At 42.9% G+C, this 23573-nt stretch overlaps 1 protein-coding gene across 26 annotated transcripts in view; it reads right to left on the bottom strand.

Moving 5' to 3' along the window:
* AFDN (afadin, adherens junction formation factor) overlaps window positions 1–23573 on the bottom strand; it is a 529325-nt gene that overhangs the window by 157318 nt on the left and 348434 nt on the right. For all 26 annotated transcript variants that reach the window (XM_075862614.1, XM_075862630.1, XM_075862615.1 and 23 more), the window contains one exon: window positions 17436–17539. In XM_075862614.1, the coding sequence (XP_075718729.1) occupies window positions 17436–17539 (104 nt within the window). The remainder of the gene's footprint in view (window positions 1–17435; window positions 17540–23573) is intronic.

The following is a 23573-nucleotide window of genomic DNA, read 5'->3' as shown; positions in this document are numbered from 1 at the left end:
CCAACAGCTTGGAAAATCTCACGTTTCTGAAAATGAATCAAGCGTGGATCGGTGAGGATTTTAAAACCCCTGTGCCTGATGCCACTGATTAGATCGGACATTGCTGCTGCTGCTGGTGCTGCCGCCTGCTACTGCCACCTGCTACTACGGGATTCTGTCCTGTCCACTCTTTTTTTAATGTGCCGCTGCTGGTGCTGCTGCTACTACTTCTACCACCAATCCACCCCAGTGCCGTCTGCTACAAGCAGGCCTGCCCCACCACAGGGCTTTGTCCTGTGATTGTCCAGTCTATTTTTTTAATATGCGGCTACTACTACTACCACCCTTGCTGTCCGTAGGCTACCTCTACTACCACCAATACACCTCCACTGCCGTCTGCTACAAGCAGGCCTGAGGCCTGCCCCACCAGAGGGCTTTGTCCTGTGACTGTCCAGTCTCTTTTTTTAATGTGCTGCTACTACCACCCTTGCTGTCCGTTGGCTACCTCTACTACCACCAATACACCTCCACTGCCGTCTGCTACAAGCAGGCCTGAGGCCTGCCCCACCAGAGGGCTTTGTCCTGTGACTGTCCAGTCTCTTTTTTTAATGTGCTGCTACTGCTACTACTACTACCACCCTTGCTGTCCGTTGGCTACCTCTACTACCACCAATACACCTCCACTGCCGTCTGCTACAAGCAGGCCTGAGGCCTGCCCCACCAGAGGGCTTTGTCCTGTGACTGTCCAGTCTCTTTTTTTAATGTGCTGCTACTGCTACTACTACTACCACCCTTGCTGTCCATTGGCTACCTCTACCACCAATATTCCTCCACTGCCGTCTGCTACAAGCAGGCCTGAGGCCTGCCCCACCACAGGGCTTTGTCCTGTGACTGTCCAGTCTCTTTTTTTAATGTGCTGCTGCTACTACTACTACCACCCTTGCTGTCCGTTGGCTACCTCTACTACCACCAATACACCTCCACTGCCGTCTGCTACAAGCAGGCCTGAGGCCTGCCCCACCAGAGGGCTTTGTCCTGTGACTGTCCAGTCTCTTTTTTTAATGTGCTGCTGCTACCAGTCTACCACCCTTGCTGTCTGTGTTGGCTACCTCTACTACCACCAATACACCTCCACTGCCGCCCGTCTGCTACAAGCAGGCCTGCCCCACCACAGGGCTTTGTCCTGTGACTGTCGTCCAGTGTCTTTTAATGTGCTGCTACTACTCATCCTTGTCAATAAAAAGGGTCAAATTTTGGAGGGCTTGTCAAAAGCCATTGCTTGTTGCTTTTACATCCATGTATGGAAGAACCCCAGCAGGCATCTGCCAATAAAAAGGGTCAATTTTTGGAGGGCTTGTCAAAAGCCATTGCTTGTTGCTTTTACATCCATGTATGGAAGAACCCCGGCAGGCATCTGCCAATAAAAAGGGTCAATTTTTGGAGGGCTTGTCAAAAGCCATTGCTTGTTGCTTTTACATCCATGTATGGAAGAACCCCGGCAGGCATCTGCCAATAAAAAGGGTCAATTTTTGGAGGGCTTGTCAAAAGCCATTGCTTGTTGCTTTTACATCCATGTATGGAAGAACCCCGGCAGGCATCTGCCAATAAAAAGGGTCAATTTTTGGAGGGCTTGTCAAAAGCCATTGCTTGTTGCTTTTACATCCATGTATGGAAGAACCCCGGCAGGCATCTGCCAATAAAAAGGGTCAATTTTTGGAGGGCTTGTCAAAAGCCATTGCTTGTTGCTTTTACATCCATGTATGGAAGAACCCCGGCAGGCATCTGCCAATAAAAAGGGTCAATTTTTGGAGGGCTTGTGAAAAGCCATTGCTTGTTGCTTTTACATCCATGTATGGAAGAACCCCGGCAGGCATCTGCCAATAAAAAGGGTCAATTTTTGGAGGGCTTGTGAAAAGCCATTGCTTGTTGCTTTTACATCCATGTATGGAAGAACCCCGGCAGGCATCTGCCAATAAAAAGGGTCAATTTTTGGAGGGCTTGTCAAAAGCCATTGCTTGTTGCTTTTAAAAAGGGTCAATTTTTGGAGGGCTTGTCAAAAGCCATTGCTTGTTGCTTTTACATCCATGTATGGAAGAACCCCGGCAGGCATCTGCCAATAAAAAGGGTCAATTTTTGGAGGGCTTGTCAAAAGCCATTGCTTGTTGCTTTTACATCCATGTATGGAAGAACCCCGGCAGGCATCTGCCAAAAAAAAGGGTACATTTTTGGAGGGCTTGTGAAAAGCCATTGCTTGTTGCTTTTACATCCATGTATGGAAGAACCCCGGCAGGCATCTGCCAAAAAAAAGGGTCAATTTTTGGAGGGCTTGTGAAAAGCCATTGCTTGTTGCTTTTACATCCATGTATGGAAGAACCCCGGCAGGCATCTGCCACCATAAAGGGTAAATTTTTTGAGGGCTTGTCAAAAGCCATTGCTTCTTCTTTTACCACCTTATATGTATGAACCCTGGCAGGCATCTGCCGCCAAAAATGGTTAATTTTTGTACCTTTTTTAACAATGCATTAAGCATACAACATGCACAAGTGCAGTGGTTTCTGTTAGTTATCACCGTGTCCCATCCGTTTTCCTATAGCCATACATGTTGGCGTAACTTTGACATTAACTTTGCCTTAAAGACAGCTCAAAAGTACTTGGATACACTCATGGGTGACCTAAGAGTGTTATACAGGGCTTCTAGGGCTTTTAAACAGTGTTATACACGATTTTTAGGGGCTTTCTTGTATTACAGGTTCGGTCAGAACTAGTTCGGTCCGAATCGAACTTTTTCATGAAATTCGGCAAACCTGCCGAACCGAAATTTTCATAAGTTCGCTCATCTCTAATTACAATGAAAGGCAGTATACCGCTCAGAATATTATTAACCCCTTAGTGACCAGCCCATTTTAGGCCTTAATGACCAAGCTATTTTATTCGTTTTTTTATAGTCGCATTCAAAGAGCTATAACGTTCTTATTTTTTCGTCTACATAGCTGTATGAGGACTTGTTTTTTGCGGGATTAGTTGTGCTTTTTAATGGCACCATTTTTGGGTACATATAATTTTTATATTAACTTTTATTAACCTTTTTGGGGGGGATTATAAAAAAAACCTGAAATTCCGCCATTGTTCTATGCGTTTTTAAATTGACGCCGTTCACTGTGCGACGTAATTAACATGTGACCTTTATTCTATGGGTCGGTACGATTACGGCGATACCACATATGTGGAGGTTTTTTTATGTTTTACGACTTTTGCACAATAAAAACACTTTTGAACTAAAATTATTTGCTTTTGCATCGTCGCTTTCCAAGAGCCGTAATTTTTTTATTTTTCCATCAATGTAGTGATTTTTTGGGCTTGTTTTCTGCGGGACAAGACGTAGTTTTGAATGGTACTGTTTTGGGGTACATGGGACTTATTGATTCATTTTTATTATGACTTTTTTGGGGGGCAATGGAAAAAAATTGCAATTTCGCCATAGTTTTTGGCGTTTTTTTTTTACGGTGTTCACTTTGCGGTTTAAATTACATATTAACTTTATTAATGGAGTCATTACGGTCGCGGCGATACCATATATGTGTACTTTTTTTTTTTTTTTACACTTTTACTAAATAAAACCACTTTTTATGGAAAAAAATGGTTTTATTTATTTTTTTACTGTACTTTTTATTAATAATCTTTATTTCACTTTGATGACTGATTTTATTAGTCCGACTAGGGGACTTTACTGTGCGATATTCCGATCGCTGCTATAATGCTCTGGTATACTTCGTATACCAGAGCATTATTGCCTGTCAGTGTAAATCTGACAGGCAATCTGTTAGGACGTGCCTCCGGCGCGTCCTAACAGGCATATGTCCAGGGCAGACCTGGGGGCTTTTATCAGTCCCCCGGCTGCCATGACACCCCATCGGAGACCCGCGATTTCATTCGCGGGCCGCCGATGGGTGACAGAGGGAGCGCACTCCCTCTGTAAACAAAGTTAAATGCCGCGGTCGCTATTGACGGCGGCATTTAACGGGTTAAACGGCCGCGATCGAAGTAAACTTCGATCGCGGGCGTTGGAGCAGGAGCTCAGCTGTCATCAGACAGCAGAGCCCCGGCTCCTGCCTGCACGGGAGACCCGTGCAGGACTTAGACTAGGCTGACGTGAAAAGGCGTCAGCCTAGCCTAAAGCCCAGTAGTGAATCACGTTAAAACACGTATTAGTGGTCACTAAGGGGTTAAAGGAAAGGTAGGTGTGCATCCTGAACCCGCAGCGATGCATGATACTCCGTAGTTGAGCAGAGATAACAGTATGGGAAAGAAAGAAAGAAAGAAGGAAAGAAAGAAAGAACAGGGACAGAGGGGGAGAGAGAGAGAGGGAGAGGGACGCACCTGACATAATTGGGCCTATAGAAGAGGTTAAGAGGCCATGATGGCCTTATATTCCACAGAGGTTTGAAACTGGATCCATTCACGCCAGGTTCTGATGAAGGCTGCATGGGACCCTTTCATTGAAGCCGTGAGGTCCTCCATTCTCATAATCTCCTGGATCTTGCCACACCACATGCCCACGGATGGGGGACAGGTTTGTCTCCACAACGCGGGAATACATGCTCTAGCCGCATTCACCAGGTGTCGCACAACCGAGCGCCTATACATGGACAACGGCATCTCACACAGATGGAGCAGCAAAAGGTCTGGCGATCTTGGGAGGGGGAAATCCGCCACACCTCGGACCAGAAATCAGCCAGGAGGGGGCAGTCGCAAAAAATATGCAGGATTTTACCCACTTGGTCTCCACATCTCCAGCACAGAGGTGAAACCGCCGGAATCATTGCATGCAATCTGGAAGGCACCCTATACCAACGAGACAGAATCTTGAACCCTGCCTCCTGATATCTACTGGCCATTGAGGACTTATGTGTCATGGTAAACATTTGCTCTCGTTGTTCGGAGGTGAATGATAGGCCCAAATCCCTTTCCCAGCTGAGCAGATAAGATGGGGAGGGCAGGTTAGAGGGCGAGATCAGAAGAGCTTAGATTTTAGACAGTGAATTGCGCACCGTGCCCGTGCATAAAAGTTCAAATGGTGAGCCCTCCCGCGAGTACGCCGCCGGATTAGCTATGGACGCCAGGTAATGTCGTAGCTGGGTGGCCTGCCATGCAGAAAAGGGGACAGGGTCTGACAGAGACTGTAACTGTGCCCCCGACATCCATCTCTCCTCCTGCAGAAAGTGTACCGCACGTCCCTTACCTGCCCTCAACCAAAGCAGGAAAGGACCACCTTCCTGCCCTGGTGGAAATGCAGGGTTGCCCAAAATCGGGTACAGAGTGGAGGGGGACGGGGAGATCTCCGTTCTAGGAAAGAGTCGTGCCGCCACTGCCAGGGTGGGCCCGATCGTTGGGTGTGACCGCGTAGCCAAGGGAGTATGTCTACCCAACCACGGTAAGGCCTGCAGAGGGACTGCCAGAAAAGCCTGTTCCATGGACACCCACTCCTTAATCTCGCTGTGTCTAAACCAGTCTAGAATTCGTCTCAAGTGTTACGAAACAAAGTCCGGGAGACCAACACCCCCCTCGCACTTCGCACGAAAAAGCATGGAGCGGGCAATACGCGCAGGTTTCCCCGCCCAGATAAATTTGTGTAGTAGAGACAGCAGAGATTGAAAGAACGGGCGTGGGACATGTATCGGGAGGGCCTGAAAGATACAGAATCCGCGGCAGGATATTCATTTTAAATAGGGCGCACCTTCAAAAACCAGGTGAAGGTACCGGACGTCCAAGAATCCAAGTCGCTTTTTACACGCTGAAGAAGCGAAGGGAAGTTCACCGCGTAAAGGCGAGAGAGATCACCGGGAAGCCGCACCCCCAAGTATTTAAGCGAGTCCCTCGCCCATTTAAATGGAAAGGACTCAGATAGGTCATCGACCAGGGCCTGTGGCAATGGGATGTTGAATGCCTCAGACTTCTGGTAGTTGATCTTGAAGTTGGATAATTTTGAGTATCTCCTCAACTCTGCCATCAGGTTGGGCAAGGAAATCCTGGGAGCCGTGAGAAAAAAAGAGCAAATCATCCGCATAGACCGCGACCTTATGGACCCAAAAGCCCGGGGTTATGCTGGCAATATCTGGGTTGGAGCGAATGTGGCTTAGGAAGGGTCCAGACATAAAATGAAAATTAATGGTGGCAAGGGGCAGCCTTGCCTTGTGCCATTGGTGATTGCAAATGAGGGCGAGTACTGCCCGTTGACCTTGACTTGTGCCGATGGCGAGGAGTAGAGACCCGAAATCCAATTCAACATGTGAGCCCCCAAGCCCACGTGCCGCAAGGTTGCCAGCATGAAGTCCCAATCGACTCTGTTGAAGGCCTTCTCTGCGTCCGTTGACAGAAAGCAAGTGGGGGGGGGGGGTCCGCAATAGCTGCTTGGTATATTAAGTTAATCGCTCGTGTGGTATTATCACGAGCCTCATGCGAGAGCATAAAGCCCACCTGGTCATTGTGTATCAGGTTGTGTAGAAGTGGAGTCATCCTCTGTGCCAGGATCTTGAAAATATTTAAAATATATATACATTTGTTATTGCTGTAAACGCATTGAAACGCAGAATAAAGTAAACCTGTGGTTTATACTGCACGGTGAATGCGAATTAGTGACAGAATTCGTTTTTTGGTCTCCTCACCTCCCAAAAAATTACATAGTAACAGATTAAAAAAAAACATTAAAAAAAATTAAAAAAAATCACATGTACCCCAAAATAACACTAATAAAACCTACAGCTCGTCCCATGAAAATCAAGCACTCACACATCAAGTCAGCTGAAAAATAAAAAGTTATGACTCTCGGAACTCAATGATGCAAAATGAAGGCCCAGAATAATTTATGTATCCAGCAGTACTTCACCTAAAACCCCACATCATCATTTGCTAGGCCCGACAGGTGGACTCCGTAAAGGCAGTGGAAGCTATGACATTTTAGGGTCTTGTGCTGCATATGTGGCTAGTAAAGAAGTCAAAGTTTAGGCAATACTGGAGTGCGGATATTTTGTACAATACCATGGACACCCTTTATAAGTGCGACACCCACCCCCAAAAAACTGGATTGTGCATAAAGGATTGGTTCAAAGCGTACGTCACTATCCATGGATAATTCATTTTATTATTATTTATATACCCCATTATAATACACTGATCTACTCCACTAAGCTGACCTATACTCCCACATCATGAATTGAAACACCAGTAAAACCCTATACAAAACTACCACCAAGCAAAATCTGCTCTCCAAAAGCCAAATGGCGCTCCTTCTGAGCCTAGCAGTGTGCCACAAACAAACAAACAGTTTATGACCACATATGGGGTATTACTAAACTCCGGAGGACCAGCTTAACAATTTAGGTGTGTGTCTCCAGTGGTACAAGCTGAGCACAACATATATTGGGCACTGAAATAGCATGTCTGTGGAAAAGTGACCGTTTTCAATTTGCATTACCCCTTGTGTACCGATTTCTGCAAACCGTGTGGGGTCAAAATGCTCACTACACCTCATGATTAATTTCTTAAAGGGCTTTTGTTTCCTAAATGGGGTCACTTCTCTGGGTTTTTTATTTTACTGGTACCTCAGTGCAATGCAACATGCAAAAACTATATCGTGCTCTTTCCCTTTAGAGCCTTGCCGTGTCTCCAAACAGCAGTTTACAACCACAAAATGTGGTGTTTCCTTACTCGGGAGAAATTGTGTAACAAGTTTTGGGGCGTCTTTTCTTAATTCCTTGTGGAAATGAAAAATTAGGAGCTAAATGTACCTATTTGGGAAAAATTTATTTTACATTTTCACGGTTAAATTGTTATAAAATATAACTTTTTTATTTCTCCTTCAATAGAATGGTGTGGGGCTTATTGTTTGCGGGAGGAGTTGTAGTTTCTAATGGCACCATATAATGTACTAGGAAACGGCAAAAAATTTATTTGAGGGCTGAAATTGGGAAAAAACGAATTTCCTACATTGTTTTTGGTTTTCGTTTTTACGGCTTTCACCGTGCGGTAAAAACAACAACTTAACTTTATTCTGCAGGCTCAGTACAATTAAGGTGATACCCAATATAGATAATTTCATATTTTATAACTTAAAAAAACTTTAAAAAAAAATTATTTTGTTTCACCATATTCTGAGTCTCATAACTTTATTTTTCTGTGGATTGAGCAGTGTGAGGGATTCTTTTTTGCGGAACGAGCTGTAGTTTTTATCAGTACCATTTTTTAGTACATACAACTTTTTGATCACTTTATTCAATTTTTTTGCAAGCTAAGGTGACCAAAAAAATTGACAATATACCGCAATACATTAGTATTGCAATATATTGTACCAGCGATCTAACAATTACTGGTTCAAGTGCCCTAAGGGAACAAATAAAATGTAAATAAAAATATTTTCTAATTTTTCCTCTAAAGCAAAGTAAAAAAAATAAACACAAAATTGGTATTGTTGCGTCCGTAAAAGTCTGAACTATTACAATATACCATTACTTTACTCACACGGTGAAAGCCGTAAAAAAAACAACAAGCGCAGCTCACCCGCAGCGTATGGAGCGCACTCAGTCGTTGAGCGCGCTCCAGACTTCCCTATGATGCTTATCACGTACATGTACGTGATAATGCGTCAAGGGGTTAAGATATAACTTTACTTAAAACGTTGTTTTTACTTATGTATTATCATACTCCTGTATGCGAATAGAGTCTAAGGTGGCACTATGACACAGGCTTCTATTAGGGCAGCAAATAGTGTGTCCTAACAGCAGGTAAACTGAACAGACAGCCCTTGGGTCCTATCTAGGCCCCCAGGGCGGACTGCAGAGAAGACTGCTGGGCGTTCTGAAGAGAAGTGGATGATACTTCTCATCAGAACGCCCAGCTAGTAAAAGTAGTAAAAACGCCCCGATGTACGCACATAATACACGCCCAGTTGTACTTTTACTTTTCAACACGCCCAGTTGTACTTTTGCAAGCCTCATTTGCATAAATACAAAAATGGTCATAACTTGGCCAAAAATGCTCGTTTTAAAAAAATAAAAACGTTACTGTAATCTACATTGCAGCGCCTATCTGCTGCAATAGCAGATAGGGGTTGCAAAATCTGGTGACAGAGCCTCTTTAAGTGAAGTTTTAAATAAAAAGAAAAGATAGGCATTAAAAATGTTGCTTTTTTTAAGCATTTTTCTTTAACAAAATAAATTAACGTAAAATGCATTTTTTTTACACCACTCCGGATAGGTTGACACTTCCTGGGACTTTTCAGCTTGCTAATATTTCACTGGGGGCAGGAAATATAAAAAGGTAACACCTGTATTATAAAAATGGAGGAAGATAACACAGGATCACACCATTGACAATAGGTGATCGGGACAGCTGAGCTCCTCCGCCCTCTCAGCACAAGTCAAAGACTATGCTCACAACATTGTCAAAAGGTGAATTTATTAATTTTTTTACAAATGTCCGTACTGTAAAGCAAATCTCTGCAGCAAAGACGGGAGCAGAGTATTTTTATTTGTTTGTTATTTCAGAGAACGGCTGGGCGAATAAGACCTAAATCAAAGTCACGATTAATTGAACATGTATCCTCGATTACGATTAATAAACTATTTTAAGGCAACACACCGTATAATGCCCTCACACAGCCCCAATATTGCCTAATAAAAATAATAAAATACATACTCCCCTAACAATGTTCCAACGACAAGAGGATGAGATCCCTGTGCTCCTCCGGAATGCGTGGTTCGGCACATATTTTCAGGTTTTGCTGCACTTCTAGCCTATACCGGCGTTTCAGGCATCCTATTGGTACATTGTGTCCTCAATGCCCACACCATTTACTTCTTATTTAGCTTCAATGCCCATGCGCAATGGTGAACCGACAGTGCCCACCCCAATGATATATACACGGATGATGGGATTATATACTTGAATACTGGGGGCCTACATACGCAAAGGAATAATGGGGGAAATATTAAGGGGTGATGAGGGTCCCTATATGTAACCATTTATCCCTGTATATAACTCCCATCATCCCTATATACAGGGTGGATGGGGGTTATTCGCCGGATGGATGGGGGTCATACGCTACCGTTCAAAAGTTTAGTCACTTAGAAATTTCCTTATTTTTGCAAGAAAAGCACAGTTTTTCCCAATGAAGATAACATTAAATTAATCAGAAATACACTCTATACATTGTTAATGTGCTAAATGACTATTCTAGCTGCAAACATCTGTTTTTTAATGCAATATCTACATAGGTGTATATAGGCCCATTTCCAGCAACCATCACTTCAGTGTTCTAGTGGTTCATTGTGTTTGCTAACTGTGTTAGAAAATTAGATGATTAGAAAACACTTGTGCAATTATGTTCGCACCGCTGTAAACAGTTTTGCTGTTTAGAGGAGCTATAAAACTGACCTTTCTTTGAGCTAGTTGAGAATCTGGAGCATTACATTTGTGGGTTCGATTAAACTCTCAAAATGGCTAGAAAAAGAGAGCTTTCATGTGAAACTCGACAGTCTATTCTTGTTCTTAGAATTGAAGGCTATTCCATGCGAGAAATTGCCAAGAAACCGAAGATTTCCTACAACGGTGTGTACTACTCCCTTCAGAGAACAGAAACAGGCTCTAATCAGAGTAGAAAGAGAAGTGGGAGGCCCCGTTGCACAACTGAGCAACAAGACAAGTACATTAGAGTCTCTAGTTTGAGAAATAGACACCTCACAGGTCCTCAACTGGCAGCTTCATTAAATAGTACCCGCAGAACGCCAGTGTCAACGTCTACAGTGAAGAGGCGACTCCGGGATGCTGGCCTTCAGGGCAGAGTAGCAAAGAAAAAGCCATATCTGAGACTGGCTAATAAAAGGAAAAGATTAATATGGGCAAAAGCACACAGACATTGGACAGAGGAAGATTGGAAAAAAGTGTTATGGACAGACGAATCGAAGTTTGAGGTGTTTGGATCACACAGAAGAACATTTGTGAGACGCAGAACAACTGAAAAGATGCTGGAAGAGTGCCGACACCATCTGTCAAGCATGGTGGAGGTAATGTGATGGTCTGGGGTTGCTTTGGTGCTGGTAAAGTGGGAGATTTGTACATGGTAAAAGGGATTTTGAATAAGGAAGGCTATCACTCCATTTTGCAACGCCATGCCATACCCTGTGGACAGCGCTTGATTGGAGCCAATTTCATCCTACAACAGGACAATGACCCAAAGCACAGCTCCAAATTATGCAAGAACTATTTAGGGAAGAAGCAGGCAGCTGGTATTCTATCTGTAATGGAGTGGCCAGCGCAGTCACCAGATCTCAACCCCATAGAGCAGTTGTGGGAGCATTTTGACCGTATGGTACGCAAGAAGTGCCCAAGGGCTTTTACTGGGTCGTACCACTTGACTCTCTTGCATCTGCTTCATCAGTCAACTCTTGCTATAGTGCCGGGGGAGTCTGTAACCCCAAAATCAGCCTCGTGATGGGGGAAAGCATGTGGGTGCGCTCCTAGGACCTTGGCCAATGGATCCCGCTCTTTCAGGGATATCTGAGTTTCTTCCAGACATACTTTATTCAACAGGTGTTCCCCGGTCATTGGCACCATGCTCTCCTCTACTCAGTGTAAGGGTATCCATATCAGCACCAGTAGACTCAACATATAAGGGGTGTTCTTGGGCATCCTGCACCTCTTGGATTGGATGTACATAAGCAATCAATTCCCTAGGAGCCAGGGTCACATCAGAATTAACAACGTTCATACATCTCACCAGGACCCTTGGACTGTACACAGGGTTCGGCCTACCGCTACCCCCTCTTTCTGCAACATTGGTTCAAGCAAAACTACGGTGCCCCATAGTTGGCAGCTGGTGCCTACTGGGTGTGGCAACAGAACCTCGTGACCAGCCCATACTACAAGGGGGACAGAGGGAGGATCTTTCACCGAGCCCATCCTCCCAGTCAGTCAAGAAAGGGTGGCCTGTGCTCTACACTGTTTAAATGTCTGTTTAAACAGCCTTGCAGGGGTTTCTGGTTCAGGACACCCTTCCAGTACTTCGGTCCCAACTCTTGAGCCATGATTCTGTCTAATTTCCACAACACGTTCATGCCAAAGACTACTGGCACGTTTGGGTAAATAACATCCTCTACTACCTCCACCCCCTGCTCTTTCATGGACCGGGCCCAAATCTCAATGTTGGCCCACATAACCCCAGTCTGTTGAATGGGTAGATTGGCACCCTTCAATCTCAACCAGTGGGAATCCCACCGACAATCGGAAGTGGGCCGGGTTATGGTGGTGGCCTGGGAGCCTGTATCAAATCAAACATAACAGTTCAACGCCTTTTAACTTAGCCTTAACGACTGGGCCCTCCCCTATAAAGTCCATTGCTTCTATTTTGGGGCACACTATGGTGTCTCCTGCGATTCACCCCTCAACCACAAGAGTCTTTAATTTAAATCCCCCTGACGTACTGTAGAACACCGGTGTGGACAGTCTCCCTCTTCGTGACATGTCCAGCATCTTCTCTCTGCATATCGAGGTCTCCGGTAAAACGGTCACCACATCAGTCTGGGTCGTTCGTTGTTGTAGGTCCGTGTAACCACCTGTTCCTCTCGTTTGTTCAGAGATTCGGTTATTCCTTTCATTGCCTCCTCTAGTAAAGCCACCCTTGCCTCTATATTGCTCGCTTTGCCCGGAGTAGTCTCTACCTGCTGGACCACTATAAAGGGTTTTAATTTACTCTTCCTTTTCTAGGACAATGGCATCTCGACGTACCCGATGTAAAGTCATCTGCAGCTCCAATCTTTCTCGAAGGGTCCTCCTCAGTGGTTGGCACTTGAGACCCAGAATAAATTGATCACGTATCACTGGCTCGGTATCGGTAAGCTGTTCTTTCTTCTGTAGTGCAGCCATTAACTCCTGCAGCCCGTTCGCATACTGTGCCAAAGTCTCATCTTTTTTCTGGAGCCTGGCAAAGAACTTCTTCTTTAACACTGCTTAAGACACATCACCATACACATCGTCTAGTATACTGAGAATCTATTCAAATGTCTGTCTGCGCCTGGCAGGCTGTAACATCAGTTTTCCTAGCCTCACCTTCTAGCGTGCTCAAAGCCAGTTCAGTCTTCATGTGTTGCGCTACATTGCATAGCCTGACAACTCCCTCCAGCCCCTCCTAATTTTCCAGCAATACATTATTGCCATTAAACTTCGGGAGGTGATTCAGCAAAGCCCCCACTGGAACTGCACGTGGCATCTCACTCTGTTAGGTGGTCACTCCCTCCACTGTTAAATCTACATTCATTCTGACGACTATCGCCACTTGTAAAGTGTAAGATACAGAGAAGAATTTGGACGATTCTGTCTTTATGATAAAAGAAGCTTTACTGTGAAACTTGTAGGAAACAGTGATATATAAAACTTTGAACAGCAGAATGCAGCGTGTAGTAACAATTTGAGAATAACCCAGTCTTTAGGGGCCTGCCTGTGGAGAGGGAGTCTCACTCTCCTCCCACACGTAGTCTCCCAGGGCAACAATCTACACAATCTCCCTCACAGCAACGAGCTAGGAACTGGGTGCAGCCTATGGAGTCCCTGAATAACTGATTAACAACTACTTTAGGTCATCACAATGATGCTCTAATTACACATCTGATGACTATTCTGCAATTGCTTATTCCGTTGGGAATGTCTCTGCTCACCGACTGTTGTCTCTGCGCACGTGTCACTATGGCCAGCGGCCTTCACGTACCCCTCTCCGGATTTCCTATTGATCCGAGATCTGCACTGCACGTGTTGCCTGCCGGTTCTTGACACAGCTGGTGAACATGTAGGTAGATCTCCTAATCCCACTTTTCCCTGTGTCTGTGGCCTGCTTCACTGACAGTTGAGAAAAAGCTCTTTTCACATAGTCGTCCTCCTCTGCTGGTTCAAATCCAACTGCCTCCAACTGCACATGACTGTCTCCCCTCTGCGACCCGGCTTCCTTCAAACTGCTGCATACATCGGGGACTGCTCCCTCTGCTGGCTTGGAGGTAATACTGCGGAATTACAAATAAATGCATCTCAGCCAGCCTATTCATTTGAAATTTTGATGAATAGACTGGCTGAGATGCTGTAATTTACCTAGATGTATGTAGTGGATTCCAAATATTTGCAGTCTTCCAGCATTAGAACGTTATCTGTTGGGATCTGTTGGTAATCTAACTCTTCATCCAATTCATACATGAAGTCTGGGTCTTGGCTATTAGCCAGAAATTCTGTGACCATTAAAGTCTGCTCAGTAAATGCTGCACTGCGAAAAGCGTTCCCAAAAGCAAGATCCATTCCACTAACACTTGGCTGAGACAACTCAAAGTCAGGTTCTTCCAGACTAAGTCCTAAATTGTGTGTTCTTATTCTCCGAGGACTTTCTAACCAGCTTATTTTCAGTATCAAGAAAATTATACATACATTGAAGAGTAGCGATTTACAAGAGAGAGGACAAGAGAATCACAGGCACTCTATCCAGAGCCTGTTTGACATACAGCTCCGTCGCCAGAAGTGATCAGGCCTGGCCTGGTCTGCATTGTCAGTCACTTCTGCTGCAGTCGCCGCCCATCCCCTGAACTTGCACCATTCTTTCTGCTTTATTTTGTAAACAAAATAAAGCAAAAAGCGTGATGACCGTCCCGGGGGGGGGGGGGGGGGGAGGGGATGATGAGCGGCAATGGCAGCAGAAAGGAAGTTGACAGAACAAATAGCAGAAAGCATGGGGGCCGTCCGGGAGGGGGAGCGGCGACGACAGCAGCGAGGCTGACTTTGAGATGCCTCAGCCAAGTGTTAGTGGACTAGCTTTATGTAGTGCAGAGACGGTACTGTGTTGTGTGCTGTTCGTGTGGGGGGTGGGGGGACTACTCCTGTCTAAGGTAGGGCCCGCCGGGTTATTTGGTGGGTCTGCATATGTTTGTGCCTCGGCCTCCAGCTGTTGTAACGGACTGAGCTCAAATTACAATCCCTGCAATCTGAGCAGCCATACTTTCGGCGTTGCCATCATGTTAACTCTATCAAATCAGAAATTGCTGACATTTTAATCACATATCAGCGATTCTAATTGGATAGCATACAGTTATGTGCCAGCAGTGGCTGGGCTGCATGTAACAACCGAACAAAATGAAATGAGCAAGATGACATCTGTTCTTTGTGCTGAATTTTGGATTTGTTTTTTTTTCCGATTAATTGTCCAGCCCTATTTCAGAGTCTAGGATAGCTGGACCATCCTGAGTGGCCGTAATATTGGTTGTCATCCAGATTTCCTAGAAGAAACACAGACTAAACAGCCAGCTGTGAATATCTTGAAATAGAGTAAGGGCCTATGCAGAAGAGCATTGTTCACGTTAGCGTGCTGTCTAAGTGTGGAACGGACAGCACACGAACACATTAAAGTCAATGGGACAATTCAAATGTTCGATTTACTGCCGTTTGTCTGTGCAGAGAAAATCGCAGAATGTACTACTTGGTTTGATTCTTGCACTAAACTCGCCTATTTAAAGCGGCTCTGTCACCACATTATAAGTGGCCTATATTGTACATGATGTGATTGGCGCTGTAATGTAGATTACAGCAGTGTTTTTTATTTAGAAAAACGATCATTTTTGACCTATTCTGTTCTGACCTATATTAGCTTTATGCTAATAAGTTTCTTAATGAACAACTGGGCGTGTTTTACTATATGACCAAGTGGGCGTTGTACAGAGGAGTGTATGACGCTGACCAATCAGCGTCATACACTTCTCCCCATGCATTTACACAGCACTAGCGATATAGCTATATCGCTATGTGCAACCACATAAACACACTATAACATTATTGCAGAGTTCTGACAATGAATATACATTACCTCCAGCCAGGACGTGATGTGTATTCAGAATCCTGATACTTCTGTAGAGTCTGTGTGATATTTACAGCAAGGCAAGCGTAACCTGTCATTTCAAACGAGATTACGCTTGCCTTGCTGTAAATATCACAGAGACGCTACAGAAGTGACAGGATTCTGAATACACATCCCGTCCTGGCTGGAGGTAATGTATATTCATTGTCAGGACACTGCAGTAACGTTATAGTGTGTTTATGTGGCTGCACATAGCGATATAGCTATATCACTATCTGAAGTATAAATTAATGGAGAGAAGTGTATGACGCTGATTGGTAAGCATCATACACTCCTCTGTACAACGCCCACTTGGCCAAAAAGTAAAACACGCCCAGTTGTCCATTGAGAAACTCATTAGCATAAAGCTAAGATAGGTCAGAACTCCATCAAAAAGTATCGTTTTTCTAAATAAAAAACACTGCTGTAATATACATTACAGCGCCGATCACATCATGTACAATATAGGGCACTTATAATGTGGTGACAGAGCCTCCTTAAGTCAACGTGTCGGTAAAAAAAAAAAAATGAAAATACACGGATGCTAGCAGATTCTGAAAAAAAAGCAGAAAGTACCGCCAGAGCAGCATCCGTTTTTCACACATGTCAAAAACTGATGGTTACAGATGCTACACAAAAAGGAAGAAAAGTGATTCAACTCTGATGTAAAAAATAAATCACTGTTTAGTCAGTGAAAAACAGACCAGTTTACATTGTTTGCGTGGGTTTTTGTTTTTTTCTGTAAATTTCAGGGAGAAATTTTTAAAATTAGAATTATTGTGAACTCTACCCTGGTATCTTTTTCCTGTAAAGCATTCATATAGCAGTAACGTTTTTAATGTTTTTTTTCCCACACTTGTTCGACTTAGATGATCTAAGGAGGTTGAACGTGGTTAAGAACCACGCCTGGTATTAAGCTTTGCCACATTAAAATAGAAGTACTTAAAGACTGTTATTGGAGATATGACAAGATGAATGAATGTCAGGGATAAAGGTCTATATTGAGCAAAGGTTTTCAAGGCTAAATACTGTAGGTTTGCGTTAGCAGCTTTGAGCTGCGGTGCAGTTTCAGCAGGAGTTGTGCCATACCCATCTAAGAACTAAAGTAAAACTAAGTATTAGATACATTAAATGACAATTAGAAAAATGAGCCTAGCAGCTTTAGGCTGGGTTCACACGACCTATTTTCAGACGTAATGGAGGCGTTTTACGCCTCGAATTACGTCTGAAAAAACGGCTCCAATACGTCGGCAAACATCTGCCCATTACTTTCAATGGGCTTTACGATGTACTGTGCCAACGACCTGTCACTTTACGCGTTGCTGTCAAAAGACGGCGCGTAAAATTACATCCTCGTCAAAAGAAGTGCAGGACACTTCTTGGGACGTTTTTGGTGCCGTTTTCTCAGACTCCAAACACAGCCGTAAAAAACTCTGCGAAAAACGCGAGTTGCTCAAAAAACTTCTGAAAATCAGGGGCCGTTTTCCCTTGAAAACAGCTCCGTATTTTCAGACGGTTTTTGTTAAGCGTGTGAACATACCCTTACCATGTCTGTGTTTTCAGTCAGTATCTGACTGTCATAGTCGGCACCTTCAAAGAAAATTGTCCAAGTACCAGGTGAACGTGTATGAGGTATAAGTCTACAGTGACCTGCAGAAAAAAAATAAAGAAGCAAACATAAAATACTTTACATTGTGAATCTGACATTTGCATTCTTTTGAAGAGAGATTGTTTAAAAGGAATGGTTGACAAATCCTATTTCTAAGTTTTTAAAGAGAATGTATCATGCACTTAAAGAGGCTCTGTCACCACATTATAAGTGCCCTATCTCCTACATAATGTGATTGGCGCTGTAATGTAAATTACAGCAGTGGTTTTTATTTTGAAAAATTATCAACTTTGACCAAGTTATGACCTATTTTAGATTTATGCTAATGACTTTCTTAATGCCCAACTGGGCGTGTTTTTACTTTTTGACCAACTGGGCGTTGTGAAGAGAAGTGTATGACGCTGACCAATCAGCGTCATACACTTCTCTCCATTCATGTACTCAGACATCGTGATCCGTCATATACTTACAAATTAACGTTACTGAAGTGCCTTGAGAGTGAATAGACATCACCTCCAGCCAGGACCCAATGTCTATTCACAACGCCGACACTTCGGTAACGTTTGTGTGTGACTTAATGACAGCAAGCGGGATCTCAATGTGCTGTGCTCTAAGGCCCACACAAACGTTACCCAAACAGCATTTTAGTTCCACATATATGGCATCGCCATTTCCGGGAGAACACTTTTAACAATTTTTGGGGTGTGTCTCTCCAGTGGCACAACATATTTGCCACTGAACTGGCATATCTAGGAAAAAATATAAAATGTTTAATTTGCACCATCCACAATGCATTAATTTATGTAAAAGACCTGTGGGATGAAAATGCTCACAACACCCCTTAATAAATGCCTTGAGGGGTGTAGTTTCCAAAATGGGGTCACTTCTCGGGTTTCTTTTATTATTTCCCATAAGAACCTCTGCAATTGTGAACCAATACTTTGTAAATCGCCAAATTAGGCCTCAATTTTACATGGTACTCTTTCACTCCTGAGCTCTGTCAAATGTCCAGGCAAAAAGATTAGTGCCCCATGTAGGGTGTTTCTAACACTGGGAAACACAGCATAATAATTAGAGAGCTGTCTTGTTATTGTTATGGTGGCACAAGCTGGGCACCACGTATTGGCATATCTATGGAAAAAAAAAATCCCATTTTCACTCTACAATATTAAGTGGACACTAATTTCTACAAAACACCTGCAAGATTAACATGCTCACTACAACTCTAGGTGACTGCATTGAGGGGTGTAGTTTCCAAAATGTGGTCACTTCTGGGGGGTTTCCACTGTTTTGGTCCCACAGGCGCTCAGAAACCAATCCAGCAAAATCTGCACTCCAAAAGCCAAATGCCGCGCCTTCCCATCTGAGCCCTACTGTGTGCCCAAACAGCAGTTTATGACCACATATGGGGTATTGCCGTACTCTGGAGAAATTGCTTTACAAATGTTGGATTCTTTTTTTCCTTTATTTGTTGAGAAAATGAACATTTTTGATCTAAAGCTACGTCTTAATGAAGAAAAAGGATTGTTTTTTTCACTACCTAATTCTAATAAATTCTATAAACCACCTGTGGGGTGTAGATTAATTCCTCAAAGGGGTGTAGTTTCCTAAATGGAGTCACGTTTTGGGCGTTTTCATTGTTTTGTCCCCTCAGATGATTTGCAAATGTGACAGCTTCTGCAAACCATTCCTGCTAAAAGTGATCTCCATAAGCCAAATAGCACTCTTTCCCTGCCGTGTTTCCAAACAGCCGATTATGACCACATGTGGGGTATTGTTTTACTCGGGAGAAATTGCTTTACAAATTTTGCGGTGCTTTTTCTCCTTCAGTCCTTGTGGAAATTAGAAAAAATTAGCTAAATCTACATTTTCCTTGAAAAAAAATGTAGATTTTCATAGCCTACTTACAATCATTTCTGCAAAAAACCTGTGTGGTCAAAACGCTCACTATACCGCTAGATAATTTCGTCAATGGGTGTAGTTTTCAAAATGGGGTCACTTTTTGGGGATTTCCACTGTTTTGGCACCGCAAGAGCCCTTCAAACCTGACATGGTGGCTAAAATATATTCTAATAAAAAGGAGGCCCAAAATCCACTAGGTGCTCCATTGCTAATGAGGCCGGTGCTTAAGTCCAGTAGCACGCTAGGGCCACATGTGGGATATTTCCTAAAACTGCAGAACCTGGGCAATAAATATTGAGTTGCATTCTTCTGGTAAAACTTTGTGTTACAAAAAAATGGATTAAAAATTAATTTCTTCATAAAAATATGACATTTGTAAATTTGACCTCTACTTTGCTTTAATTCCTGTGAAACATCTAAAGGGTTAAGAAACAATCTAAATGCTGTTTTGAATACTTTGAGGGGTGAAGTTTTTAAAATGGGGTGACTTGTTGGGGGTTTATACTATATAAGGGCCTCAAAGCCACTTCACAACTGAACTGGCCCCTTTAAAAATAGCCTTTTGAAATTTTCTTGAAAATGTGAGAAATTGCTGCTAAAGTTCAAAGCCTTGTAACGTCCTATAAAAATAAAAGGATGTTCATAAAACGATGCAAATCTAAAGTAGACATATGGGGGATGTTAGTTAGCAAACACTTTGTGTGGTATAACAGCCTGTCTTACAAGCAGATACATTTAAATTTCAAAAAATGCAACATTTTTGCAATTTTTCTAAAATTTTTGGTGTTTTTCACAATTAAATACTGAACGTATCGAGCAAATTTTGCCAGTAACAAAGTCCAATGTGTCACGAGAAAATGTCCGAATCGCTTGGATAGGTAAAAGCATTCCGAGGTTATTACCACATAAAGTGAAACATGTCAGATTTGAAAAATGAAGCTCGGTCAGGAAGGTCCAAAGCGGCCAAAAAGGGAAGGGGTTAAATAGTTTGAGATAATTGTCCAATTATCTTTGGTCCCTTGAAAAAGAGGCGGCTACATATTAAAGAGCTGTAATTCCTAAACCCTTCCTCAAATTAGGATTGTGAATACCCTCAAATTAAAGTGGAGAGTCTGCACTTTAACCCCTTCCCGCACCTTGGCGTAAATGCACGTCCAGGTGAGCAGTAACTTCGCGCACCTGGGCGTGCAGTTACGTCTGCTCTATAACACTTAACCACCGTGCGGCGCTACACCACAGCGGTGGTTAACTGTGCAGGGCGTCTGCCCTGCTCTCTGTGTTTGCCGATCAGCCGCCCATCGCCTCTGATTTAGTCAATTAACCCCTTAGATGTGGCGATCGATTGTGATCTCCGCATTTAAGAGGTTTAGAGCAGATCGGCAGCCCCCGCACGCATTTGCGGGGGCTGGCGATCCTTGTCACGGCAACCAGAGGCCAGATAACAAATTACACTACATTTGTAGTGTAATGTGTTCTAGCAGCGATCAACGCTGCAAATCTAAAAGTCTCCAAGTGGGACAAGTAAAAAAAAAAAAAAAGACTTGTAAAAATAGAAAAAAACATTTCTTGTTTATGTAAACGTATAACTTTTATACTATAAGAAGTTGTTTATTATAGGGGAAAAAAAAAAACGTTTAAAAAAAAAAAAAAGTACACATTTTTGGTATCACCGCGTTCTTAATGACCCAAACTATAAAACTATAATGTTTTTTCCCCCCAACGGTGAACTCTGCAAACCAATAAGCAAAAATACAATAATAGAATCCCTTTTTTTGGTCACCACCCCAGCCAAAATATACAATAAAAAGTAATCAAAAAGTTGCATGTACGCCAAAAGAGTACCAATAAAAACGACATAACTAAAACTAAACTAAATAAAACTAAATAAGCTCTTACATAGCTTGACTGAAAAATAAAAAAGTTATTGCTCTCAGAATATGGTGACCGAAATTTTATTTTCTTATAAATAAGTGATTTTATTGCGCAAACGCTGCAAAACGTAAAAATCTATATACATATGGTATTGCCGTAATCGTATCAACACGCAGAATAAAGTAAAATTTTCATTTATAGCCCAGGGTGAACACCGTAAAAAATAAAAAAATAAACATTGTAAATAAAAAGTGATAAAAAAAAAAGTCAAAAAACCTGCATGTACCCCAAAATAGTACCAATGAAAACTACACATTTTCCCGCAACAAATAAGCCCTCACACAGCTCCAGTGAAGAAAAAATAAAGAAGTTCTGGCTCTACGAATATGGTGATGCAAAATGTGCAGTGTTCCAAAAGCAGATAAGATTGGGCCCCATTTGTGCAACACTGGCCACATACCTGCGGATTATTATTTATTTACCCCATTATTATACCCTCTTATGCCCCAATGTACTCCGCACGGCTTACAAATACCCAAACATTATAAACTGAAATACCAGCAAAACCCCAAACAGAACTACTACCAAGCTAAATCTGCACTCCAAAAGCCAAATTCCGCTCCCTCCCTTCTGTTCCCTACAGCGTGCCCAAACAGCAATTTAAGTCCACAGATATGGCATCACCATACCTGGGAGAACCCGGTTAATATTTTATGAGGTATTTGTCGTCAGTGGCACAAACTGGGCATAACATATAGTGCACTAAAATGACATATCAGTGGAAAATTTTAATTTTCACTCTGCACCATCTGCTGCGCATCAACCCATTCGCGCATAGCATGTCATGGTGTGGGGGGTGATGTATGGAGCAGGCTCACGCGCAGAGCCCGCACCATACGCATGTGTATTACAGCTGACACCCGGGACGAACGGACAGGAACACCGATCGCACTTACAGGCGCCTGTAAAAATGAAAATATACTGCAATACAGTAGTATTGCAGTGTATTGTACCAGCTATCTACTGATTGCTGGTTCAAGTCCCCTAGGGGAACTAATAAAATGTGTAAAAACAAAATTAAATAGTTTATTAGCGAAAAAAAAATATTTAAAGTCCAAAAAAAAAACCTTTTCACATTTCTCTTTCTTTTTTTACTGTGATTTTTAGTAATCATTTTTATTTCACATTACTTATTTTTCTAGTCCCACTAGGGTACTTTACTATGCAATCTTTAGATAGCTGCTATAATGCTTTGGTATACTTAGTATACCAAAGCATTATTGCTTGTCAATGTAAAACTGACAGGCCTCTGGCACGTCCTAATAGGCATATGCCCAGGGCAGACTCGGGGGCTTTTATCAGGTAAGTAAACTTCGACCGCGGCCGTTGGAGCAGGAACCTGGCGATCATCAGACAGCCGAGCCCCAGCTCCAGCATGCACGGGACTGGGCCGCCGTGAAAAGACGACAGCCTAGCCTAAGGCCCATTAGCGACCGCCGTGAAAAGACATATTGGTGGTCACTAAGGAGTTAATGCAGAGAACAGATTAGAAAATTGTAAAACTTTGAATTATACAAAAAAACAAAAACATTAATTGGAGAAAACCGGACAACCCCTTTTAAGATTCGGTGGTGGCCTGAAACTATCATTCTTACGAAACAACTATACCTATTCATAACACCTGATAATTACGGTCGTGCTACCTTGCTCATCCAATATCATTATAAACAAGTAACGTACCAAGGTAGACACTTTACTGAAGGTGCCATTAGAAATGTAGGAATCTGGATTATTGGTGCAAAAACACAGATTTAATTATAGGCAAATGCATTAAGTGCCAAAGTTTAAGAAGTAAAGGGCAACAACAATTTACAGACCTACCAGCTGACAGACTGAGCCGAGAGACCCATTGAACTTATGTTGGTCTGGATATTTTCGGAGCGTGGTCAGTTTCAGCAAGGAAACGGTGGGGAGTGTGGTTTACATGGAAGTATGCAAGCTGTTCACTTACAAGTTATTCAATCTATGGAATTATCAAATTATTGCAATGCTCTTAACAGATTTTTTTTCTATTAGAGGACGCATGTGTAGAGTTCTAGTTTGACAAACTGATTAAATGCCATTTAAAAAGCCAAGACTGAATGAAAATTCAAACCTACCCACATGGGTGGATCATGGGAAAGAATGAATGGCATTGCTTGGTGCATTATGTATTATTTGCTGTTTGATTTGAACATCACACAACTGACTTATGAAGTGGTCACTCTTCTAGATGAAGTAGTTGCTATAAATAACCCCAGC

Source organism: Rhinoderma darwinii, chromosome 4, assembly GCF_050947455.1.
Source record: "Rhinoderma darwinii isolate aRhiDar2 chromosome 4, aRhiDar2.hap1, whole genome shotgun sequence".
Classification (NCBI taxonomy): Eukaryota; Metazoa; Chordata; class Amphibia; order Anura; family Rhinodermatidae; genus Rhinoderma; species Rhinoderma darwinii.
The sequence above is the reverse complement of the archived record's forward strand: the minus strand, read 5'-3'. Positions and strand labels throughout refer to the sequence as shown.